This window comes from Brachyistius frenatus, unplaced genomic scaffold, assembly GCF_029030835.1.
Source record: "Brachyistius frenatus isolate BFR_SWC_R1_liver_20210118 unplaced genomic scaffold, ASM2903083v1 Contig_164, whole genome shotgun sequence".
Classification (NCBI taxonomy): Eukaryota; Metazoa; Chordata; class Actinopteri; family Embiotocidae; genus Brachyistius; species Brachyistius frenatus.
In genome coordinates this window covers 428096-447500 of record NW_027210763.1, presented here as the reverse complement: position 1 = coordinate 447500, position 19405 = coordinate 428096, and the positions used below count along the sequence as shown (strand labels likewise).

Genomic DNA, 19405 nt, shown 5'->3' with positions numbered 1-19405 from the left:
TCGTCACTCGTCCAGGGCCCCTCCGCACCGCGCGCCACTCACACGCTCGCTCCTCGTGTTTCCAAGTGACAGAAAAGCTGCCGAGAAGTGAGGAAAAGAGGAGGAGAACAGGTGAACCCCGGGGACACGGCTGGACATACGGAGGTAACAGAGACATTTTCCACAACAACAAAAAAAGGAGGAGACGCGTGAAAATAACCCGCCTGGTTTCTCCTCAAAGAGACTTCACGAGGGAGTTTATTCAATCCAAGAAACCGGAGTGGCGTCTAGTTGTAAAACGAGCCTTCTTCAGGTTAACCGGGGGAACCACCGGGAAACTCTTCCCTTACTTTTTTTTTTTCTTTTAAAAAACGGGGGACTAAACCCACGGTTTGAGGGCGTGAAGACCGACCGCAGAAGTTCACCGCTCCGGTCCGGACCATGTTGGCGTTTTGCCTGCTGAGTGCCGTGTGGCTCGCGACGAGCCCGGCCCGCGCTCAGAACGAGACGGAACCGATCGTCCTGGAGGGAAAGTGCCTGGTGGTGTGCGACTCCAACCCGACCGCGGACCCCACGGGCACGGCGCTCGGGATCTCGGTGCGCTCCGGCAGCGCCAAAGTGGCGTTCTCCGCAGTCCGGAACACCAACCACGAGCCCTCCGAGATGAGCAACCGGACCATGGTCATCTACTTCGACCGGGTGAGTGCAAAATATCAAATACATGATCTTTCACTGCCTCAGAATAACTGAAAACCAGTTGTTTTTCGCGAGTCTTTTTTTTTAGTTGTACTTGTGTTGCCTGACGTAGTAAAGCTGCAGACCTGCACGTATATGAAGTTAAAGATGCCGTATGTTTAATGTGTCGCGTGGGTGTTGCCCGATGAGTCCAAAAAAATATGGAGGGAAGTGTAAAACATGACATATCTTCACGAGAATCAGCAGAAACTCGTTTTTTTTTCTTCCTCCTTAAACCCCAAAGACTGTTTTCTTTCGTCTTTTTAAAAAAACAACAACCTCCAAACAACATATAGAGACTTTGTGCAATAAAACTGAAACCACAGCTGTTAGAAAGATGATAAAGGGACGGGTAGATGCTACAGCGGCTGCACGGACACGCGGATGCCTCTCGTGCACCTGCGGTAACTAAAAGATTCTTTTTATAGGCAATACATTTCATTTCCAAAGTGGTCTGGGGGGGAAAAAGTAGTTTATAGCCTGGTAGGCAAGCCTTTTGAATATTTCAACTTTTTTTGGACTGACTGTACAGGAGCTGACATGGCGCCAAATAATTTAGTAACGGCAGGGTCGCGAGGGCGAGGTCCTACCCGCCAGCCCATAAAGGTTAATTCCTCCTCAAACTGCCGTTCAATTACGCCTTCAATCCATAAAACCAGACATTTGGCTGCAGAGATGCATAATTGAAAATTTCATTTGAAAGATTGATTAAGTTCCCTTTTTTCATTCCCCCATAAAGTTTTGGAGGCTCTGATAAGAAGAAGAAAGAAAAAAAACCTCAGATGAAAGCAAAAGAGTTTTTTCCTCTCGATCAGTGTGGTCCGGGGGGGGGGGCAGCGGGGCCAGCGGGGCCCCTTACAGAGTCCCAGTAGTCTGCTCGAGGGGTAAACCAGAAAAGAAAATGTACAAAACATAACGTAGTTTGAAAATATTGGTCAATATCAGTGAAAAAAAAACCTCCTTTAAATGTCAAAATGTAGTTTAGAGTCACGTGATTCCTGATCTGTAAGATACAGACTGTCCACAGTTTGTTTGTCTTTGTTTTTTGATCATGTGATCTAAAAGTGCAGTTTTATCAATGAAATGTTGACTTTCTTTCTTTCTTTCTTTCTTTCTTTCTTTCTTTCTTTCTTTCTTTCTTTCTTTCTTTCTTTCTTTCTTCCAGGTTCTAGTAAATATTGGCAAGAATTTCGACGAGGAGAGAAGTAATTTCATCGCGCCGCGTAAAGGGATTTACAGTTTTAACTTCCACGTTGTGAAAGTCTACAACCGGCAGACCATACAGGTAGCGCGTTTGTCTTCTATGTGTGTGTGTGTGTGTAATCTGTGCCGCGCCACGCACCCCCTCGCTGTTTTTTCCCCCTCATAAAAGTTGAATACGAGCCACACTGGCAGTCATTTTGTAGACGTTTGAGATGCCTTTTCCCCGGAGACGGCGGCGGAGGAGGAGGAGGGCGTTCACAGATGAAAGCCGGTCGGCCGCCACCCGCCGGCCCAATCATAATTAATCAATACATGCACGGAGGATGGAGCCAAAACGAAACGTGGGGTGCTGCGGGGGAGGGGGGGGAGAGAGGGGGAGGCGACGCTGCAGCTTCACTTTCAGCACCACGGACAGCTCCCGCTCTCTCCGTCTGTCTGCGCTGATGAAACGAGGCAGCAGGCCGACGAAGATCTCCGATTCTTCAGAAGATTAAAACATTAAGTACATTTAGAAACGCAGCAAACACAGACGGACGTTTTTCATTTTCTCTCTCAAAGCTGCGCACACACTCAACGCAGGGTGGGTTTTTTTCTATCTGGAAATGACATGGTTTTCTTTTTCCCCCACTTATTTGCTTCTCATAGCCTACAGTGTGCCCCCCCCACCCCACCACCATCACAACACCTCTTTCATCCTCGTAACAACTCCTTTTATGACTCCTCAGATGCCGGCTCCGCACTCTTTTGCTGTGCCAAGCAATAGGAAGCGAGTTGTAAAAGCGCGTTTCTCTCATTTAACGTGCACGTGAAGACTCTTTTTACAAAGACACACAGCGGTAATTACAACTTATCTCCTGCAAATTAAACTGCTGTATAATTATGCTGTTGGCTCCCTGGGGGCTTCGGTATTATGTTTTTGCTACTTATACTTTTATTATTGAATTAATTAGCGTGGCAGCGGCAGTAACAACAACAATAACAAGAAGAAGAAGAAGAAGGGGGGGGGTGTCGAGACGGTGGATGGCGAACACTCGACTCGTTGCGAGCGTGGTAATTAAGTCTGTCGTGCCATGTGGTGGTAACGCCTGTCACATTACCGTTAGCGCTGTTGTTTTGCTGTTTTCCATTTTAAAGCTACGGAGATTTTTTTTTTTTTTTAACTCCGCAAAAATACAGTTGACTTATTACGACCACAAAGTGTGAATCCTTTTTAAAGCTTTAAACGTCTGATAAAGTTTTTTTTTTTTTTTTTTTAAACGTGGAGAACAGGCTTCTGTTTGAGAGAAGCAGGTGTGGGTTGTCCGCTGTCCTCCGAGCAGCCGGCCGTGCTGCCGCTCACCCTCAACCTCTTCCATCCGTCCAGCGCATCTGCTGTGTTGAAAACTCCCACTGTTTGATCGCTTCAGAGGCAGCTACCGTGGTGCAGGCAGGAGATGAGAGACAGCAGGGAAAAACAGGAACAAGGAGAGCGAATGCAAAACGGTGAGAGGTAGGGAAGGAAAGGAGGAGAGGAGGGCCATCGAACAGGGAGATGGTGGGAGGATTGGAGGGAAAGTTTGGGAGGAATATATGAAAGATGCAGAAGGAAACGTAAGGAGGAAGAATAAATGATGGACGTGAGGGAGAAGGAAGAAATCCAGACATCAAGAGCAACTATTGATCCGCTGCGTACGAAGGGAAGAAGACTCGGTTCGGTCCATCAGTCGGTTCCTCAGCAGAGATCCGTCCGTCTCTCCGTGAGCGGTGACAGAAGAAACCTCAGCTTCTGCCAATTAAACACAAGTATTGCAAATTAAATACAGCAAATTGTGTGATGTGGAGGAGACCCTGCCCCCGACGGGAGCCCGTCAGCGTCACACACTTCCACTAATGGATAGCTTTATTTACAATAAACGTATCAAACGCTCCGTCGGTTTTTTTTTAATTTATTTTTAATTTTTTATTTCAGGTGTTAGAAAATCTAATTCCAGTAAATAAATTCCATCTTATAAAGCGAGAACAGCTGCAACAGCAAAGCTCAAAAGACGACCACACGAGGCGCTGGAGGAAAATCAGTTCTCAGCAGCGAGGTGCTCTCATGTTGTTTTTTTAGCTGTATTGTGAAAACCATAATATTGGGAATAATTGGAACTGTTAAACAGAAATTTAACAAAACATAAGCCAACCGTTTTATTGTCATCAGCCTGTTGTTGCTTCTGTAAGCAGCTTCCTTTAAAAACATGGTTTCAAGTGTCTAAATTTGAGGGAAAAAAAACCTTTAAAAGCAAAAATATTTTCGCCAGTAAAGTACGTAATTGAATATCGTGAAAAAAAAAAAGTCCTACTCCAGTTTATTGTGGCTGCAGTGTGAATAAGTGATTTTAAGCATTCAGAAGTGGCCTTCATATAAAGGCTTCAGGCCAACGCAGGCCTGCAGCGCTGAGAGCTAACACAAGGAGCACGTCACACACGCCTCCTGCTGTGTGTGTGTGTGTGTGTGTGTGTGTGTGTGTGTGTGTGTGTGTGTGTGTGTGTGTGTGTGTGTGTGTGTGTGCGTTGCAGGCCTTTCTGTTGCTGTGATTTTCCCATCTAGAGGAGAAACCCTGGAGGCTCACCGCCCCGATGATCAGAGGTTTTAGCTTCTACGTACAGATCTTCAGGTTCCAGAAACATGTTTTTACATTTTGACTTCGAGCTGCTGCTGCTGCAAAAATTCCTTTCAACTTTTTTTTTAGGGCCAAAGTTGCTCTCCAAAACACAGTTTCAGGTCCCTGGGGTCCCACGCTGTTATAAGAATATAGACTTTAGAGATGGTACATAAAGAACAGCAAGCAGCTCATGTTTATTGTAAACTATCACAATATGAACATGATCCACTACAAATTCAGTTTACGACTGAAGATCACTTTATTAATCATAAATTATTGGTAAAAAGAGGAAACAAGTTACAATCACATTTCAACATACACATGAAGATTTAAAAAATTTGATATTTTGATTTAATTTGAAGGCATAATATCCATAATTGCTATTGTTGTCTGTTATGAGCTGACAAATAAAGTTTTGCTTGTTTGAATTAGTTACTCAAAAGGCAGAAGTGCATTTAAAAGGATATTTAATGGAGCATAAAGTGACAGTTTCAGTCAGATATGAACAGCAAACTGACTAAAATGTATTTTAACAGGTGTAAACTGCAGGAAGATCATCAATCTCTGCCAATTTATTAAGGAATATAATTACATATTTTATATAATCTATAATGCATGTCGTGCGACTGTGTTCCCTGACTGAATTAGTTTATCGTGAATGTCACAAAGGGCTCATTAAAGCTTTGCCCAGATTCTGTTTTAAAAACACTTTTTAAAGATTGATTCGCCGACAAAACCGATGAGATTAAACTTTTTCTCGAGTCCAGACGTCCTTAAACATCATCAAACGGTTTATTTAATCCAGCCCGATTCCCCCATGCAGCTTTTTCCCGCCACAGTCCAACACACTTATGAGACTCAACGCTGATTTTTTTTTTTTTTTGCTGTGCACAGACGGCGACAAACGGATCAAAAACCGACTTTAAAAAAAAAAAAAAAAGGCTTCCTTTCATAGTTTCAGAGCTTCTTTTATCTCGGACAAAATGTATTCGCCTCCGTCACCCGCTCCGCCGGCACCGACGCACTCCAGCCTTGTTAACGCCTCGATGATGCGTGGAGGTCATCGAGAATTCATAGCAGCCATACCGACTACTTTTTAACGTCTTCACGGGTCAACGAAGGCTCTCGTTCATCTATTTTAGTACGAGGACACTGAGAAAAGTAAATGTGGCCGCAGTTTCCTGCTTGGATGTTTGGATAAGTTGGGTGAGGTTTCAGGAGGTGCATGAAGCACCAGATTCTTTTTGAGTCTGGTTCTGAATCTTCTCTCCAAAAACCCAAATTACTTTTGCTCCGGTGAAAAACTACAGGCAGGAATCGGGATTAAGACGATGTTTGAAACAGCACGATGTGTCAGTAGATCGCAAACGTACCACCGCTATGTGTTCGAGAGAAGCTGGATGGTGTCTCGACGTGTTGCACCATGGGAAAAAAAATAAATAGGTGTGAGCACAACGAGCTGCGTGAAATGAGTTACGACCGAGTAAAGAAAACAGAAGTGCACCGCTTCCTCTGCTGCTGGTGTTGCAGAGCGGAGACTCAGCCAAATGAGAGGCGCATAAATAAACATCTTATCTCTTCGTATGTTGTGTTGACTTTGAGAGTGTGCTGGGAGAAAGCAGGAGGCGGTATATTCTGGGTGGTGTCGGGCCTTTCACACACACAGTGCATTTAAAGGGTGGGTGGAGACAACTGTGCAGGACTGTGGTAGAGTCGATCCACTATTTTAGACCAGACTCAAATAACGGCGTGATTATTTGGTAGATTTAATGTTGTATAGACTTTGTTGTTATTCGTAGCTTCAGGTCTGTAAAATGGTTCCGATCCAGAAGTGTCTTCAGCTGCAATACCAGCGAGTGCCACTAGAGGTCGGCTCCAAAAAGCCTCCGGCTCCATAGACTCCCATTCAACTTCTCTCATCAAATCCAAAGTGAATAAAATGTGTCCACCAGTTATCTCGGTGTTGTTAGCTAAAGTCACTCCTTCTTATTAGTTTTCTGGAGGTCCATCTGAAAATAATCCCTCATTCATTAGAAAAGAAGATTCAAGAAGACCTGTTTTTGGGGGCGTGTCTGTTTGATTGACAGGCCTGTGGTTTTCTGTTTTAATTAGAAAATAAGCCTCAAAAAGATGTGTTTTTGGTTGATGTAAGTGTTTTTTTTTAGAGAAGACATTTCAATGCCTGTTAGATGGACTGATGGATGCACATTTGTGTACACATGTTCTCTATTGTCTCTCGACTATCTCAAAGAACGTGGATATTTAAAAAACACTGGCTGGACTGGTCACGCCCATAAAGCATCTGTGCTACCATGAAATCTCTCATAGTTTCATCGAAACGTGTCTCCAAGCGGCCTAAAGGTTGGAAAAAAAGAGTCTTTTTACTCAGAGAACCAAGGTTGCAATGTAACCAAGTGTTCACGGCCCTCTGAGGATAACTTTCTTCTGCTGCGTTCAAATGTGGTCGTATTTTACAGCGTATACGAGAAGAGTCCGTGTGAACGGCGCCCTCTTGTGGCATTCACGACGTCGGAACTCTACATTTTTGTGACGTTGTTTGCTGACGTTTACAGAAAGGTCAGAGGTCGTGGAAATTCATTTTTCATTGGATGTGAAGATAGTCAATTGTAATTTTAGTCATGTAGAGTTTGTCTTCATAACAGATAATAACCTACGTCTGAGGAAAATGTTCAAACCATCTTTTCCCTCTGTGTTTTTTGTATTTCCTGCATTGCGTTACCCGCCGGCTAGCTTTGGCTTCTAGAGGCCGTCCATGTTGTTATATTTGAAGGCAGCACTCTTTTTCATGCCACTTCATATATCACAAAATCTCAACTTGTTCAGTACTTTGACTACAAAAACCAAAGAAAGTGATCTCTCTTCTGCCCCCAAACTACTCTGGTTTTCTTCATTTAGCTAAATAGTGAGTGTTAGTAAAGTATTTTATTCCATCGTTTATTTTCAAATGTAATTTACCTTAAAAATGGTACATAAGCAGGATTTTGGTCTCTTTGTGTGTCTGTTACCAAATACCTAATAAAAACTGAATAGGCATGACAAATATATTTTTTTAAAAGCACGATATTATTTAGATTCATATAAGTTACTGAGTCGTCTTTTTAAACTCTCGTTAGCACAGATTAATTTGCGTCGTTCGGCTGCCAGGGAGGATGCAGCTGGTTGTTTATCAGATGTCGTCATCTGGATTTACCCATTTCTATTTTAAAATACTTCATAGTCGTCACAGATGTTGTGTAAAGTTACCAGCTAAGTGATATTCACTGATGGTAAAACAACACGAATAAGAAACCCGGAGACGCATAGCGATGACTTTTGGCTGCGTTTCGAAAAAATATTTCAAAAGGTCAAATATAAAAACTCATCTTTCTCCTGTTCCATTAGTCCTTTTGTCTAATGTGACATTTTAATGAATTCGGTCGGGGGAAAAATCTGGCAGCGGCGGTGACACTGAAATTATCAACTGTCAGAAGTTGAAGAATTTGATAAGAAAAGTCTCCAAAGTGAAATATTAAGTCAGTGTTCAACAGACGAAAAAATAAACTGAATATACTTTTTGTTAAAATCTGTGGCTGTAATTTATGGATAGATGAATGTAATAATGATCTAATTGAGAAGCATTTCTCCAGATCGTCGTTGTTTGTTAGAGGTTATGTTGTTGTCTGCACACACAGTCTTGTTTTCATCACTTCAGAGGACATTAGAGTCGCTCTGATGGAAACTGCTACTTCACTTAACCTCACTCCAACTTTAAACCAAAACATCTCACGAAACTTTCATGATTCATGTCATGGGGACGTGTTTTGTGCACACAAACAGTCTGCAAGCCAGATGTTTGGTGGAGTTATTAACCAGTGATCTCCTTTAGTTTGGCAGATTATAGAAGGTGCTGAGAGGAAGTACTTTTTGGATGTTCTATCTCTATATATTTTCAGAAATCTCTGTCTGTTTGTCCTTCGCATAACTCGACAAGCGTTCATCCCACCTGCTTCAAACTCGGAGCGTACGTTGCCGGGGAACGGAGGTTGTGCGCTGTCGAATTTGGTGCGATTTGGACACGAGACACGTTTTATAGTCGTCGATTTTCATAAAAAAAGACGACAGCAAAACCTGGAAACCCGCTTTTGTGCGACCACGAGCTCCCGTGCTGCTGCAGCAGGTCCACAGAGCATCAAAGAAGAAGAAGTACTTCCGCAGCGATCTGCCTGTTTTAAAAATGCTCATGAGCAGCAGCCAGTTGGTTTCAGGTTTCACTGTCAAAGCGCCGAAGCTGAATTAACAGTAAAACCTGTGGTACCACACGCCGGCCCGTCATACGGACAAAAGGGACACTTTTAATGGCCGCTGCACAAGCTGTCTTTTCATTGAGCAAAATTATTACCAACATAGTCGAGTCTTTAACTGTCGAAACAGTCTAAAAACAAAATTGACATTTGTTGTCAACAATTCAATTCAATTCAACTTTATTTATATAGCGCCATAGGTTATTTCATGGCACTTAACACATTAGCAACTCTTGATTTTCTCCAGTCTCGGATCAATAATTACAAAAAACACATAAAACTTACATTTTCTTTGCTTTATCGTGTTCATGACTTACCAGGATGATGAAAACAGATCTATGACTGGATGTGCAACGCTCCGAGAAAATCTATTAAAACTGGAAAAACTGCTCATTGCATTCCAGTCACCCGCCAAAATAAAAGCCTGCATCGAAAGGCTATCTATATATATATATATATATATATATATATATATATATATATATATATATATATGTGTGTGTATATATATATGTGTGTGTGTGTGTGTGTGTGTGTGTGTGTGTGTGTGTGTGTGTAACCTGCAGGGCAGCTGTGTTAACACTGCAGAGAGCAGAGAGCAGGTTGTGATTTCCAGCAGCAGCTGATCCGGAGGCCTCGAGCTGAAAGCTTGTCAGAGAGTTACAGTACGACGGAGTCCGAGGTTTCATATTAACTTCAGCATTATTATGCAGCAAGTTATCATTTGATTTATTGAACCGTAACACAAAGTCCTGCCTTCCTGTTGCTCGTTAAGGCCGCGCTCTCTCGCAGTCACGATAAGTTATGCTTGTTTTATTTATTGATGTTTGTGTGTGGGATTTAAATGCTGTTAAAGAATCACAGGACCATCTGCTGCTGCGGAAGTTTTCCAATGATTCATCTCAATTACCTTTCATCATCTGCTGCGGTTTGACATTTGGCAACAGATTCAGAGTTGCACGTTTTTCCTCTCACCAAAGGAAAAACAAAATAAATAAAAAGCTGATGCCCAGCGGTTTCCTCGGATGAACAAGGCCGCTCCCCGAGGCGGTATTGATGAAGACGTGTGAAGGTCTGCTGACATTTGTACGATCTGTTTTTGTGTAAATAGTTCAGTAATGTTCTGACCTTTGCTCTGGTTGTTTTCGTCTATTTCCGTGATATTTTTTTCTATCGCAGACGTACCGCTTCCCCAAAAAAACTGAATTCTGTTTGTGCAGGATCAAAAGCAGATGTTAGGTTTTAAAAACCTTTTTTACTTTCACTGTAAGTGTGACTATTGCTGCGTTCAAATGATGTCGTATTTACCGCGTACATTAAAAGAGTGACTTTAGCTAACAACACCGAGATAACTGATGGACACATTTTATTCACTTTGGATTTGATGAGAGAAGTTGAATGGGAGTCTATGGAGCCGGAGGCTTTTTGGAGCCCACCTCTAGTGGCACTCGCTGGTATTGCAGCTGAAGACACTTCTATGTCGGCCTCTTTTATGAGCTACAAACACTTTTATATCCAGTCTGTGGTTGTGATGTGTTTGCTGACGTTTACAGAAAGGTCAAAGGTCATGGAGGTTCATGTTTGGTTGGATGTTCATCTAATATATTGTAGTTTTAGTCATGTAGAGTTTGTCTTCATAACTTAGATAATAACCTGAGTCTGGGTAAATGTTGATCTTCCCAACGGCCTCATCTTTTCCCTCTGTGTCTTTTGTATTTCCTACGTTACTTTCCCCTCTAATCCCCCCCCCCCCGGCAGCTAGCTAAATTGTTAGCTTCTGTGCCCAATAGACGCTGACCACCTTGCTGTTGCCTAGCAACCACTTAAACGCCAAGCATACAGTGCACCGACCTCCGATGTTGGAGCCAGGAGCTCACGAGTTCCCTTTGAACGCAACATTAGTCCCAGTTTAATGCAGCAAATCACCAATTTGTTGTTGATCTTTTTCTGTTATTCACATTTGTCAAGTTGAAATTGGTTTAAACAATAAGACTTTTATTTAAAAAAAAAAATTATTATTATTTATTTTTTTTTTTGCACCTTCTTTGGCCCATTAGTCATTTTAAATCTTTATTTTTATTTATTTATTTATTGTCCTTGTTTTTGAAACGGCACGAAGAACTTCATTCATGACGAGGTTTCCTGCCAACAAAACAAACAATCACATGTTTAGAGGCAGAAATCAGGGAAGATGCCAGACGGGCTGCTGGCAAACGTGCCGAGGCTGCAGTTATCACCGCGGCACCGACGGAGGCTCGGTTCAGTACCGGAGACTCACCGAGCGCTTTCTGGGCTTCGTCCTTCGAGGGAAACAGCATGAATCTGCATCCAGAGACAATCAAGGTTTTCTAAAAGTTTCTGCTGCTTTTCTTTTGGCATCACTTCTGTTGAGGTTCCAAGCGAGCAGCGCTGCATCTAGAAAGTTGACGTGAAGTCGCTGCAGAGATCTGATTGGTCAGAGAGAGTCGTCACAGTCGCTGCAGAGATCTGATTGGTCAGAGAGAGTCGTCACAGTCGCTGCAGAGATCTGATTGGTCAGAGAGAGTCGTCGCTGCAGTCGAGAGAGTCTCACAGTCAGAGATTGGTCAGAGAGAGTCGTCACAGTTTCTTTTCAGAGAGAGTCGTGCAGAGCTTCTTTCTTTTATCCACCGGACGACTCTCCTGGCTTTAAGCATCCATCTTTTCTCAAACTAAACGTGTCTCCAGCTGCATGTTGAGAATCAAGAACAGCATTTTGTACGTGTGTGTGTGTGTGTGTGTGTGTGTGTGTGTGTGTGTGTGTGTGTGTGTGTGTGTGTGTGTGTGTGTGTGTGTGTGTGTGTGTGTGTGTGTGTGTGTGTGTGTGTGTGTGTGTGTGTGTGTGGAGAAGGCCTTAATTTCCTGTTACTTCCTGTCGTATTTACTGATGTTGTGTAATAGTTATAATAATAATTTCTTGGGATTTAAAATCTATATTTTTAACTCTTATTTTTTTGGGAGTTTTGGAAAAATAAATAAATCCCATTTTAACATGTTTTTATGTTCCTTTCTATCCGTTTTATGTGAAGCATAAAATAAAATTGCTGTAAAGCACTTTGAAGCTGCATTTTCTTGTAGGAAAGGTGCGACACAAACAACGTTTATTATTATTGTTCTCATTATCAGACAGCTACGCTTTCGTTTAATCTCAACAGCAGAACATATTTTCAAATTTCAGTTACTGATTATTACGCTGATTCAGCTGCGAGCTCGAGACTCGATGCTCCATTTATGTTCAAATCTCATCTGAAATGAAAAAACACTCTGCAGCCACAACTCAGTCAGAGTTGCAGAAAATTGTTTTTCTAGTTCGTTTATTCTAGAAAGCAGCTTCTGTTTGTTTCCTCAACATGTCAACAAAGAGTTGAAACCACCAAATAAACAGTCAGAGCTGACCTAAATAAAAAACTCAGCTCAGATGTGGATGAGAGTTTTTTTTTATTATTACCCAAAATGCAAGAGTAGAAAATGTGGAGTTTCCACCTCTAAAAGCTGAGTGTTTAACTCTCAGACATTATTAGGGAATCAGATGAGCTGAGGAAAATCCCACAAAAACATAATCATTCAAATCTTTACTACAATAGTGAGTTTTTATTATTTCAGAAGCTAAATCACTTCAACGCGTCCGTCTGTCCGTCCGTCCGTCCGTCCTGTTTCCTCCAGCGGAGCTTCTCTCCCTGTTTGTTTCTGTTGTGTTCTTGAAGACACCATCATGTCCGTCACACCACCACGTCACTGTCTGACCGAGGAGGAGAAAAGAAAACGTGAGGGAGGAAAAAGAGAAAGATGGACAGAAAGATGAGGAAGAGTATCATTGTCACGTGGAGACGGTCAGCTGGACACGAGGTGATGATGTCATCGTGTCGTTGAGCATTAAGTGCAGCGCTCAGATTTCTATTTGCATATCGACAGTCAGATTCTCCTCCTCACATTGTACCACGTTCTTTTTCTGCTTTCTGTCCCCCCCCCACCTTCCTCCCCTCCTCCCCCCTCCTCTGTTATTCTGCCTCTCTCTCCATTACTCAGCCAGTTAATTGGCGCTTTATGCATTAATGAATGCAGATCGATCGCCGCCCGACGTGATGCGCAGCCTATTATCATGCTTTTATATTTATGGCTGGTGATTGTAAGGGTGGAGGTGGAGTCGACTGTGTGTGTGTGTGTGTGTGTGTGTGTGTGTGTGTGTGTGTGTGTGTGTGTGTGTGTGTGTGTGTGTGTGTGTGTGTGTGTGTGTGTGTGTGTGTGTGTGTGTGTGTGTGGTGGCCACAGTCTCATTCTTCCAACGGCCACTGTCACAGCGTTATTAGAGCTATACATCACGAACACACACACACACACACACACACACACACACACACACACACACACACACACACACACACACACACACACACACACACACACACACTGTGTGTGTGTGTGTGTGTGTGTGTGTCAGAAAAAGAAAGAGACAGACTAACGGTCTTTATTTCATTGTTTTTCTGGGATCCTGTCTTTTATTTTGGCGGTCTGTAAAGACGACTTGTGTGAGTGTGGAGTGTGAGACTGAAAAGGTTTGTTGGCGTTCCACCTGAGGGACTTGGCTGAATGGCTGTGTGTGTGTGTGTGTGTGTGTGTGTGTGTGTGTGTGTGTGTGTGTGTGTGTGTGTGTGTGTGTGTGTGTGTGTGTGTGTGTGTGTGTGTGTGTGTGTGTGTGTGTGTGTGTGTGTGTGTGTGTCTCTGAGGGTAACAGAGATATAGTGATGCCGGCTCCTCTTTGTTTGGATGCATTACATGCACACTGGACAGAAACCGTCGTGTCTCCACCACTACACCCCCCCCCCCCAAAAAAAAATCCCCATCCTCGTCTTCTTCCTCTGCCTCCTTTATTCTTACTGAAGAGCTTCATATGTCTTTAAAGTCTCTCTGCAAGAAAAAGGTGAGAAATTAGAATATTTAGTGACTCTGGGAAACCTTGCGATCGCAATAATTAACGCAAATTCAAGCAATTTTGTAAAATTCCTGCAATTTTTCCGCAAAAGATTTCATCATCAGAATCTGTGTTGAAAGTATTAACGACATAAATTATGTCTTTAAAAACAAAACTCACTTTTTTGTTTATTAACAAAAATAACTCCTCATTTACAATCAGAAAGGTTCTGATCCTGTTTTCTCATCAGCAAATTAAACTCCGGAAGTGACGGTGTTTGTGTCCTTCACAATAAAATGATGTGATTAAATGTTTGTGATCAAAGGAAGTGATTCCATATTACTGGATGTTAAATGAGTTTTCTCCACACGTCCAGTTGTCAGAGACGTCTCTTTGTTTGTTTCATCCAGCAGGTCTATGTGTTGAATGAACATGAATTAAACAGCATCTAAAGCTCTTATTTTGAAAGGCTGATGTAGTCCTTGTTTTTATATTCCAGTCACAGACTGTCTATTCTGGAAACATACGCAGTTTATAGGACCTTTTAGGAGCTTTTATGTAACTTTTATCCCCAAGTTTAATAAATAAATAATAAAAGATGAGAACGAGAATATTTCTGTGATGTTGCAGCATGATTATTATCAAAGGAAGTGATTACATATTTATTCCTTTATCAGGTAGTGCTTAAGAAAAAAAAAAAAAAAAAATCACATTTTTCTTTCTCGTCTTAATTCCAGCAATTTTATACAAAAAACCCAAAACTTCACACATTTTTTTTTAGAAAATCTGCCACAAAATCAAACATTTTTAATCAAAACAATCACCAAAACATGACTCTTTATTTAATAGTTATTGCAACTATTACTGGAGATTTTAAGGAAGCTAGTTGGATTAAAACAATTTCATCTACAAATCTTCCCTCCATTTTCATCACGAGATTATCTCTTAAAAAACCTCCGGAGAAACATTTGTGTTTCTCTTTTGCCTTAAATTGATGATGAAGATGAGATCATGTTTATTCATTTGATTTGTGCTCAACTTCATCTCTCATTTATCGAAGACTCACGGAAACAGTTTAATATCTGCAATCAATCACGACGTGTTAATGCAGCTAATAAAACATCTGGAGTTACATAAAAGAAAATGTCATTAGCAGATGTTGATATGGTGTCTGAGGTGATGAAGCTGATGAAGCTGACGAAGCTGACGAAGCTGACGAAGCTGAGATGTTCTGAGCACAAACGGCTGAAAACACATCGAATGCTTGTGATGATAGAAATGAGTTAAAACACAGACTGTGTGTGTGTGTGTGTGTGTGTGTGTGTGTGTGTGTGTGTGTGTGTGTGTGTGTGTGTGTGTGTGTGTGTGTGTGTGTGTGTGTGTGTGTGTGTTTCTCTGAGAAGTGCTCTGCTAGGAATCTTTAGGTCCTGTCACTCATGTGGATGTGATTGACAGCTACCGTCTTTGAGCAGAGTAACGTGTCCAACGCTGTCCAGCAGCGGTTTGAGGGAACATGACAGAGAAGGTTCGAGGTCTGTATATTCGATCGAGTATCTGTTTTGATATGATGGATAAAACAAGTTGCAACTTGAAGGACCTGCAGCTGAGGGTTTTTTTGGTTATTTTTCTGATACAAAATCCTCAGAGCTGTCAGTTAAAAACAACAGGAGCGATGGTGCAGTTTGAGTTGAAGAAATCTGAGATGCTTAAGAGGGTATTCATTTTACAAAAGCCTTTATTATGCCATAGCTATTTAATCACCATTTAAAAACATGCCTTCATCAGGGCGAGTACAATATTCAATTACATTACATTTTATTTATATATATATATATAACACAGGTTATTTCATGGCACTTCAACACATTAAAGTCTTTTACAGCAGCTTACAGAGAAATTCAACAATTTAACAACTTTACAACGTAAAGGAGGAGAAAAACCTCCAACAGAATCAGGCTCAGTGGTGGGCGGAGCTTCTGTTAACAGAACCAGGCTCAGAGGTGGGCGGAGCTTCTGTTAACAGAACCAGGCTCAGAGGTGGGCGGAGCTTCTGTTAACAGAACCAGACTCAGAGGTGGGCGGAGCTTCTGTTAACAGAACCAGACTCAGTGGTGGGCGGAGCTTCTGCCTCGACCGGTTGGAGGTGAGACGAGAGAGAAAAGGACAGCATAGAGAAACAAGACATATAAATGTTACCAGACAGCATTTTGTATTAAATTTCTTTGCTAAACTAGATTTTTTTCAGGCTTTTTGTTTTTCCCCATGACCTGAGCTTAAAATATTTGAAGTACAGTCTGAGTGTTTTTCAACAGATTCACAGGGTACACACACACACACACACACGCACACACACACACACACACACACACACACACACACACACACACACACACACACACACACACACACACACACACACACACACACACACACACACACACACACACAGAGTGTGAGTCGTCATGTTGAGTTTGCTATTAAGAGGAGTGCCGGGCCAAGAGGGCTCTTGACTCTGACAGGCTCTCCATCTCCTGCCCACACACACACACACACACACACACACACACACACACACACACACACACACACACACACACACACACACACACACACACACACACACACTCCTGACCATCAGGCAGAATGACGTGGATAAGTGTATAATTATGGGATGTTTATGACTGTGTTCCATCAGTTAGCAACAGTTTTACATTACATTATTACATTACATTTCATTTATCTGACTCTTTTATCCAAAGCAACTTACAATAAGTTCATTTCAACCATGAGGGTTCAAAACCAGAACAACAAGAATCAAGAAAATACAATTTCTTCCAGAAAGCCAAACTACAAAGTTCTATCAGTAAGTGTCATTTTAAGATACTAAAGTTCTCCTGTTCAAGGTGAAGGAGGAGGAGGTGTGTTTTAGTTTGTGGTGGAAGATGTTCAGAGTTTCTTCTGTCCTGATGTCGGTGGAGCTCATTCTACCATTTAGGAGCCGGGACAGCAAACAGTCGGGATTTAGTAGAGTGTTTAGCTCAGTGAGGAGCAACAAGCTGATTGGTAGAAGCAGAGCGGAGTGAACGGGCTGGGGTGTAGGGTTGGACCATGTCCTGGATGTAGACTGGACCCGATCTGTTCGTAGCACCGTATGCAAGTACCAATGTTTGGAAATGTTTACAATTACCTGTTTCAGAAATATTTGGACCCGTTTGGAGCTCGGGTGTGAATTTCTGACGGAGATCAAATTATTCAGTCTTGAATTAAAGGATCAGACGTGTTGAAAAGACATTTTCTTTTTCGCTGTCGTGAGCAGTTTTAAAAAAAATGTCCCACAACCCTCGGTGAAAGAATGTTTTAAGAAACAGAGGTTTTAATGTTGTGATTATACAACAAGTTACCAGATAAATAAAACATCTAAATATGTTCATATTGTGGAGCAATTTGCTCTCAGAATATAAAACTTTTTGTTAGTGCGATCTCTGTTTCCATGGCAACACACGGGGTACGACTAACAACTGGAAAACAGAACGTTATGTAACGTACGCAACGTCTACTACTCCAGGAAGTAGTCTGACCCTTAGCAACCACCTAGCAACAGAGAGGACTTCTCGTCTCCAACTGAATAAATACAGAACAAAGAAACACTAAACTGATCAGCTAGTTCAGTCTGGTTGGAACAAAGATATCTGATGAACAAAGATATCTGATGAACAAAGATATCCGATGAACAAAGATATCCGATGAACAAAGATATCCATGGACTCGTGTTTAAAGTGCGTGACTATCCGTGGTGTTACGGTACGGGTACTCGGAGCGACCAAAAAGGACCAAAAGAGACCCGACTTCATCAAACGGGTCATTTAATAGAACTATAACAAGTAGAAACTACATTATATGACATAGTATATGAAAGTTAGTTGTAATTATATTTAGCCTTTGAGAAGGTGGAGTGATATTTTCTGGTGATGAGCATGTTGACCAATCAGATCCCTGGGTCGGAACTACTTGTATAATGCAAAGGGTTTATAAAGTGTGATCCTGCATGAACACCCCCCTCCCCCCACTCCCAACTGGAGTGAAGCGTAAGTGGAGGGAACAGATCGTATTTCTGCTGCTGTTAAAAGGAGGCGTGATGAAAGCGTGAGCCGTCGCTGACAGCCAGCTCGCTCTCCCCGTCAAAACATTTGTTGAGTCAGACACGGCCTTTTGTTGTTGTTGTTGTTGTTGTTGTGGTGTGTGTGTGAACGTCTCTCTTCTTTAAATCTTCAGCATTTAAAAAAAAAAGAAAAAAATCCTGCAACGAGGAAGTCTAAAAATATGATGCTCCAAATCGCCATGGAAACATCATCATTATACTGAGTTGTCATACTAAAAACTAAAATGTTGTGTCTCGTCCTGTCCCGCCTCCTCCAGGTGAGCCTGATGCACAACGGCTGGCCGGTGATCTCGGCGTTCGCCGGCGACCAGGACGTGACGCGCGAGGCGGCCAGCAACGGGGTTCTGATCCAGATGGAGAAGGGAGACCGGGCCTACCTCAAACTGGAGAGAGGAAACCTCATGGGAGGATGGAAGTACTCCACCTTCTCCGGCTTCCTGGTGTTCCCCATGTAGAGGAGGGAGGAAGAGGAGGAGGAGGAGGAAGAAGGGGTGGAAACAAAAAGGAGGAGGAGCTGGAAGATGGGAAGTATCACGAAGATGGAGGGGTGAAAAAAGTGGGAGGAAGACGAGGGGTGGAAAAAAAGGAGAAACGGGACACAAATACAGTGGTGGGAGAAAAAAAGGAGGAGAAGAAACAAAGAGGAAGAACAGACTTCTGTTTGGGACGCTGAGGAGGGATGTTAGAGGAGATGTGGGTTAAAAACGAGGAGCGATGGGAGCCGGAAACCGTGAGAGCGTTAAAACGAGCAGCAGCTTCTTCACTTCCTGTCCTCCTTCCATCCATCCCGTCACACATCCTTCTTCCTCCCTCTGTTTTTCTTTCTCTCGACTGCAGCTTCGGACAGCCAAAACTTTTTTTATTCTCCGCCGAAAGACACCAATTGATCATTGATATGTTCCAGAGTGTTTTACAGCCCGAGTTTAACCCCCTCCCCCTCCCCCTCCTCCTCCTCCCTTCTCCTTCCTCCCTCCTTCCATTCATCCATTCATCCATCCATTCATTCATTCATTCATTCATTCATCCATCAACATTTAAGCTTTGAAGAATGTTTCTGGAGGGAAATGCTTCCCCACATCTATCTGTTTACCACGGACATATTTGTAGTCTATTTCTTTTTTCTTTTGTTAGACGTGAGTCGCTCTGATTTTGGATCAGCTTCGACCCCGAAAGCCAAACCAGAACTTTTACAGGGGAAACACTGAACTGGTCTGAAAATCAGGGGCTTCCCTGTAAAACCGGGTTTTTATATTTGTCAGTACAATTATTGGCTTTTTATGATGCGGTTTGTTCTCTTCTGTTTCATCCAGTTCTACTTTTATAACCTGCACAGAGCAAAATTCTGCTTTTTAATTAAAATTTTAGGCTCTCGTGGCATTTAATCAGGAAAGGCTCAGAAACTCGGTTAAATTCTGGAAAAAGTGAAACGCAACTTGGAAAAACAAGACAGATTTAAGCCAAGTCAAGTTACTCA

The 19405-nt window shown here is 42.3% G+C and overlaps 1 protein-coding gene across 1 annotated transcript in view; it reads left to right on the top strand.

Annotated features, from left to right (window-relative positions):
* Nucleotides 1-18931, top strand: part of cbln1 (cerebellin 1 precursor) — a 19089-nt gene extending 158 nt beyond the window's left edge. The window contains exons 1-3 of the mRNA XM_069716910.1: nt 1-678; nt 1880-1999; nt 18189-18931. The exon at nt 1-678 is cut by the window's left edge and continues 158 nt beyond it. Of these exons, the coding sequence (XP_069573011.1) occupies nt 421-678; nt 1880-1999; nt 18189-18386 (576 nt within the window). The 5' untranslated portion in view covers nt 1-420 and the 3' untranslated portion in view covers nt 18387-18931. The remainder of the gene's footprint in view (nt 679-1879; nt 2000-18188) is intronic.
* Nucleotides 18932-19405: the final 474 nt, after the last annotated feature.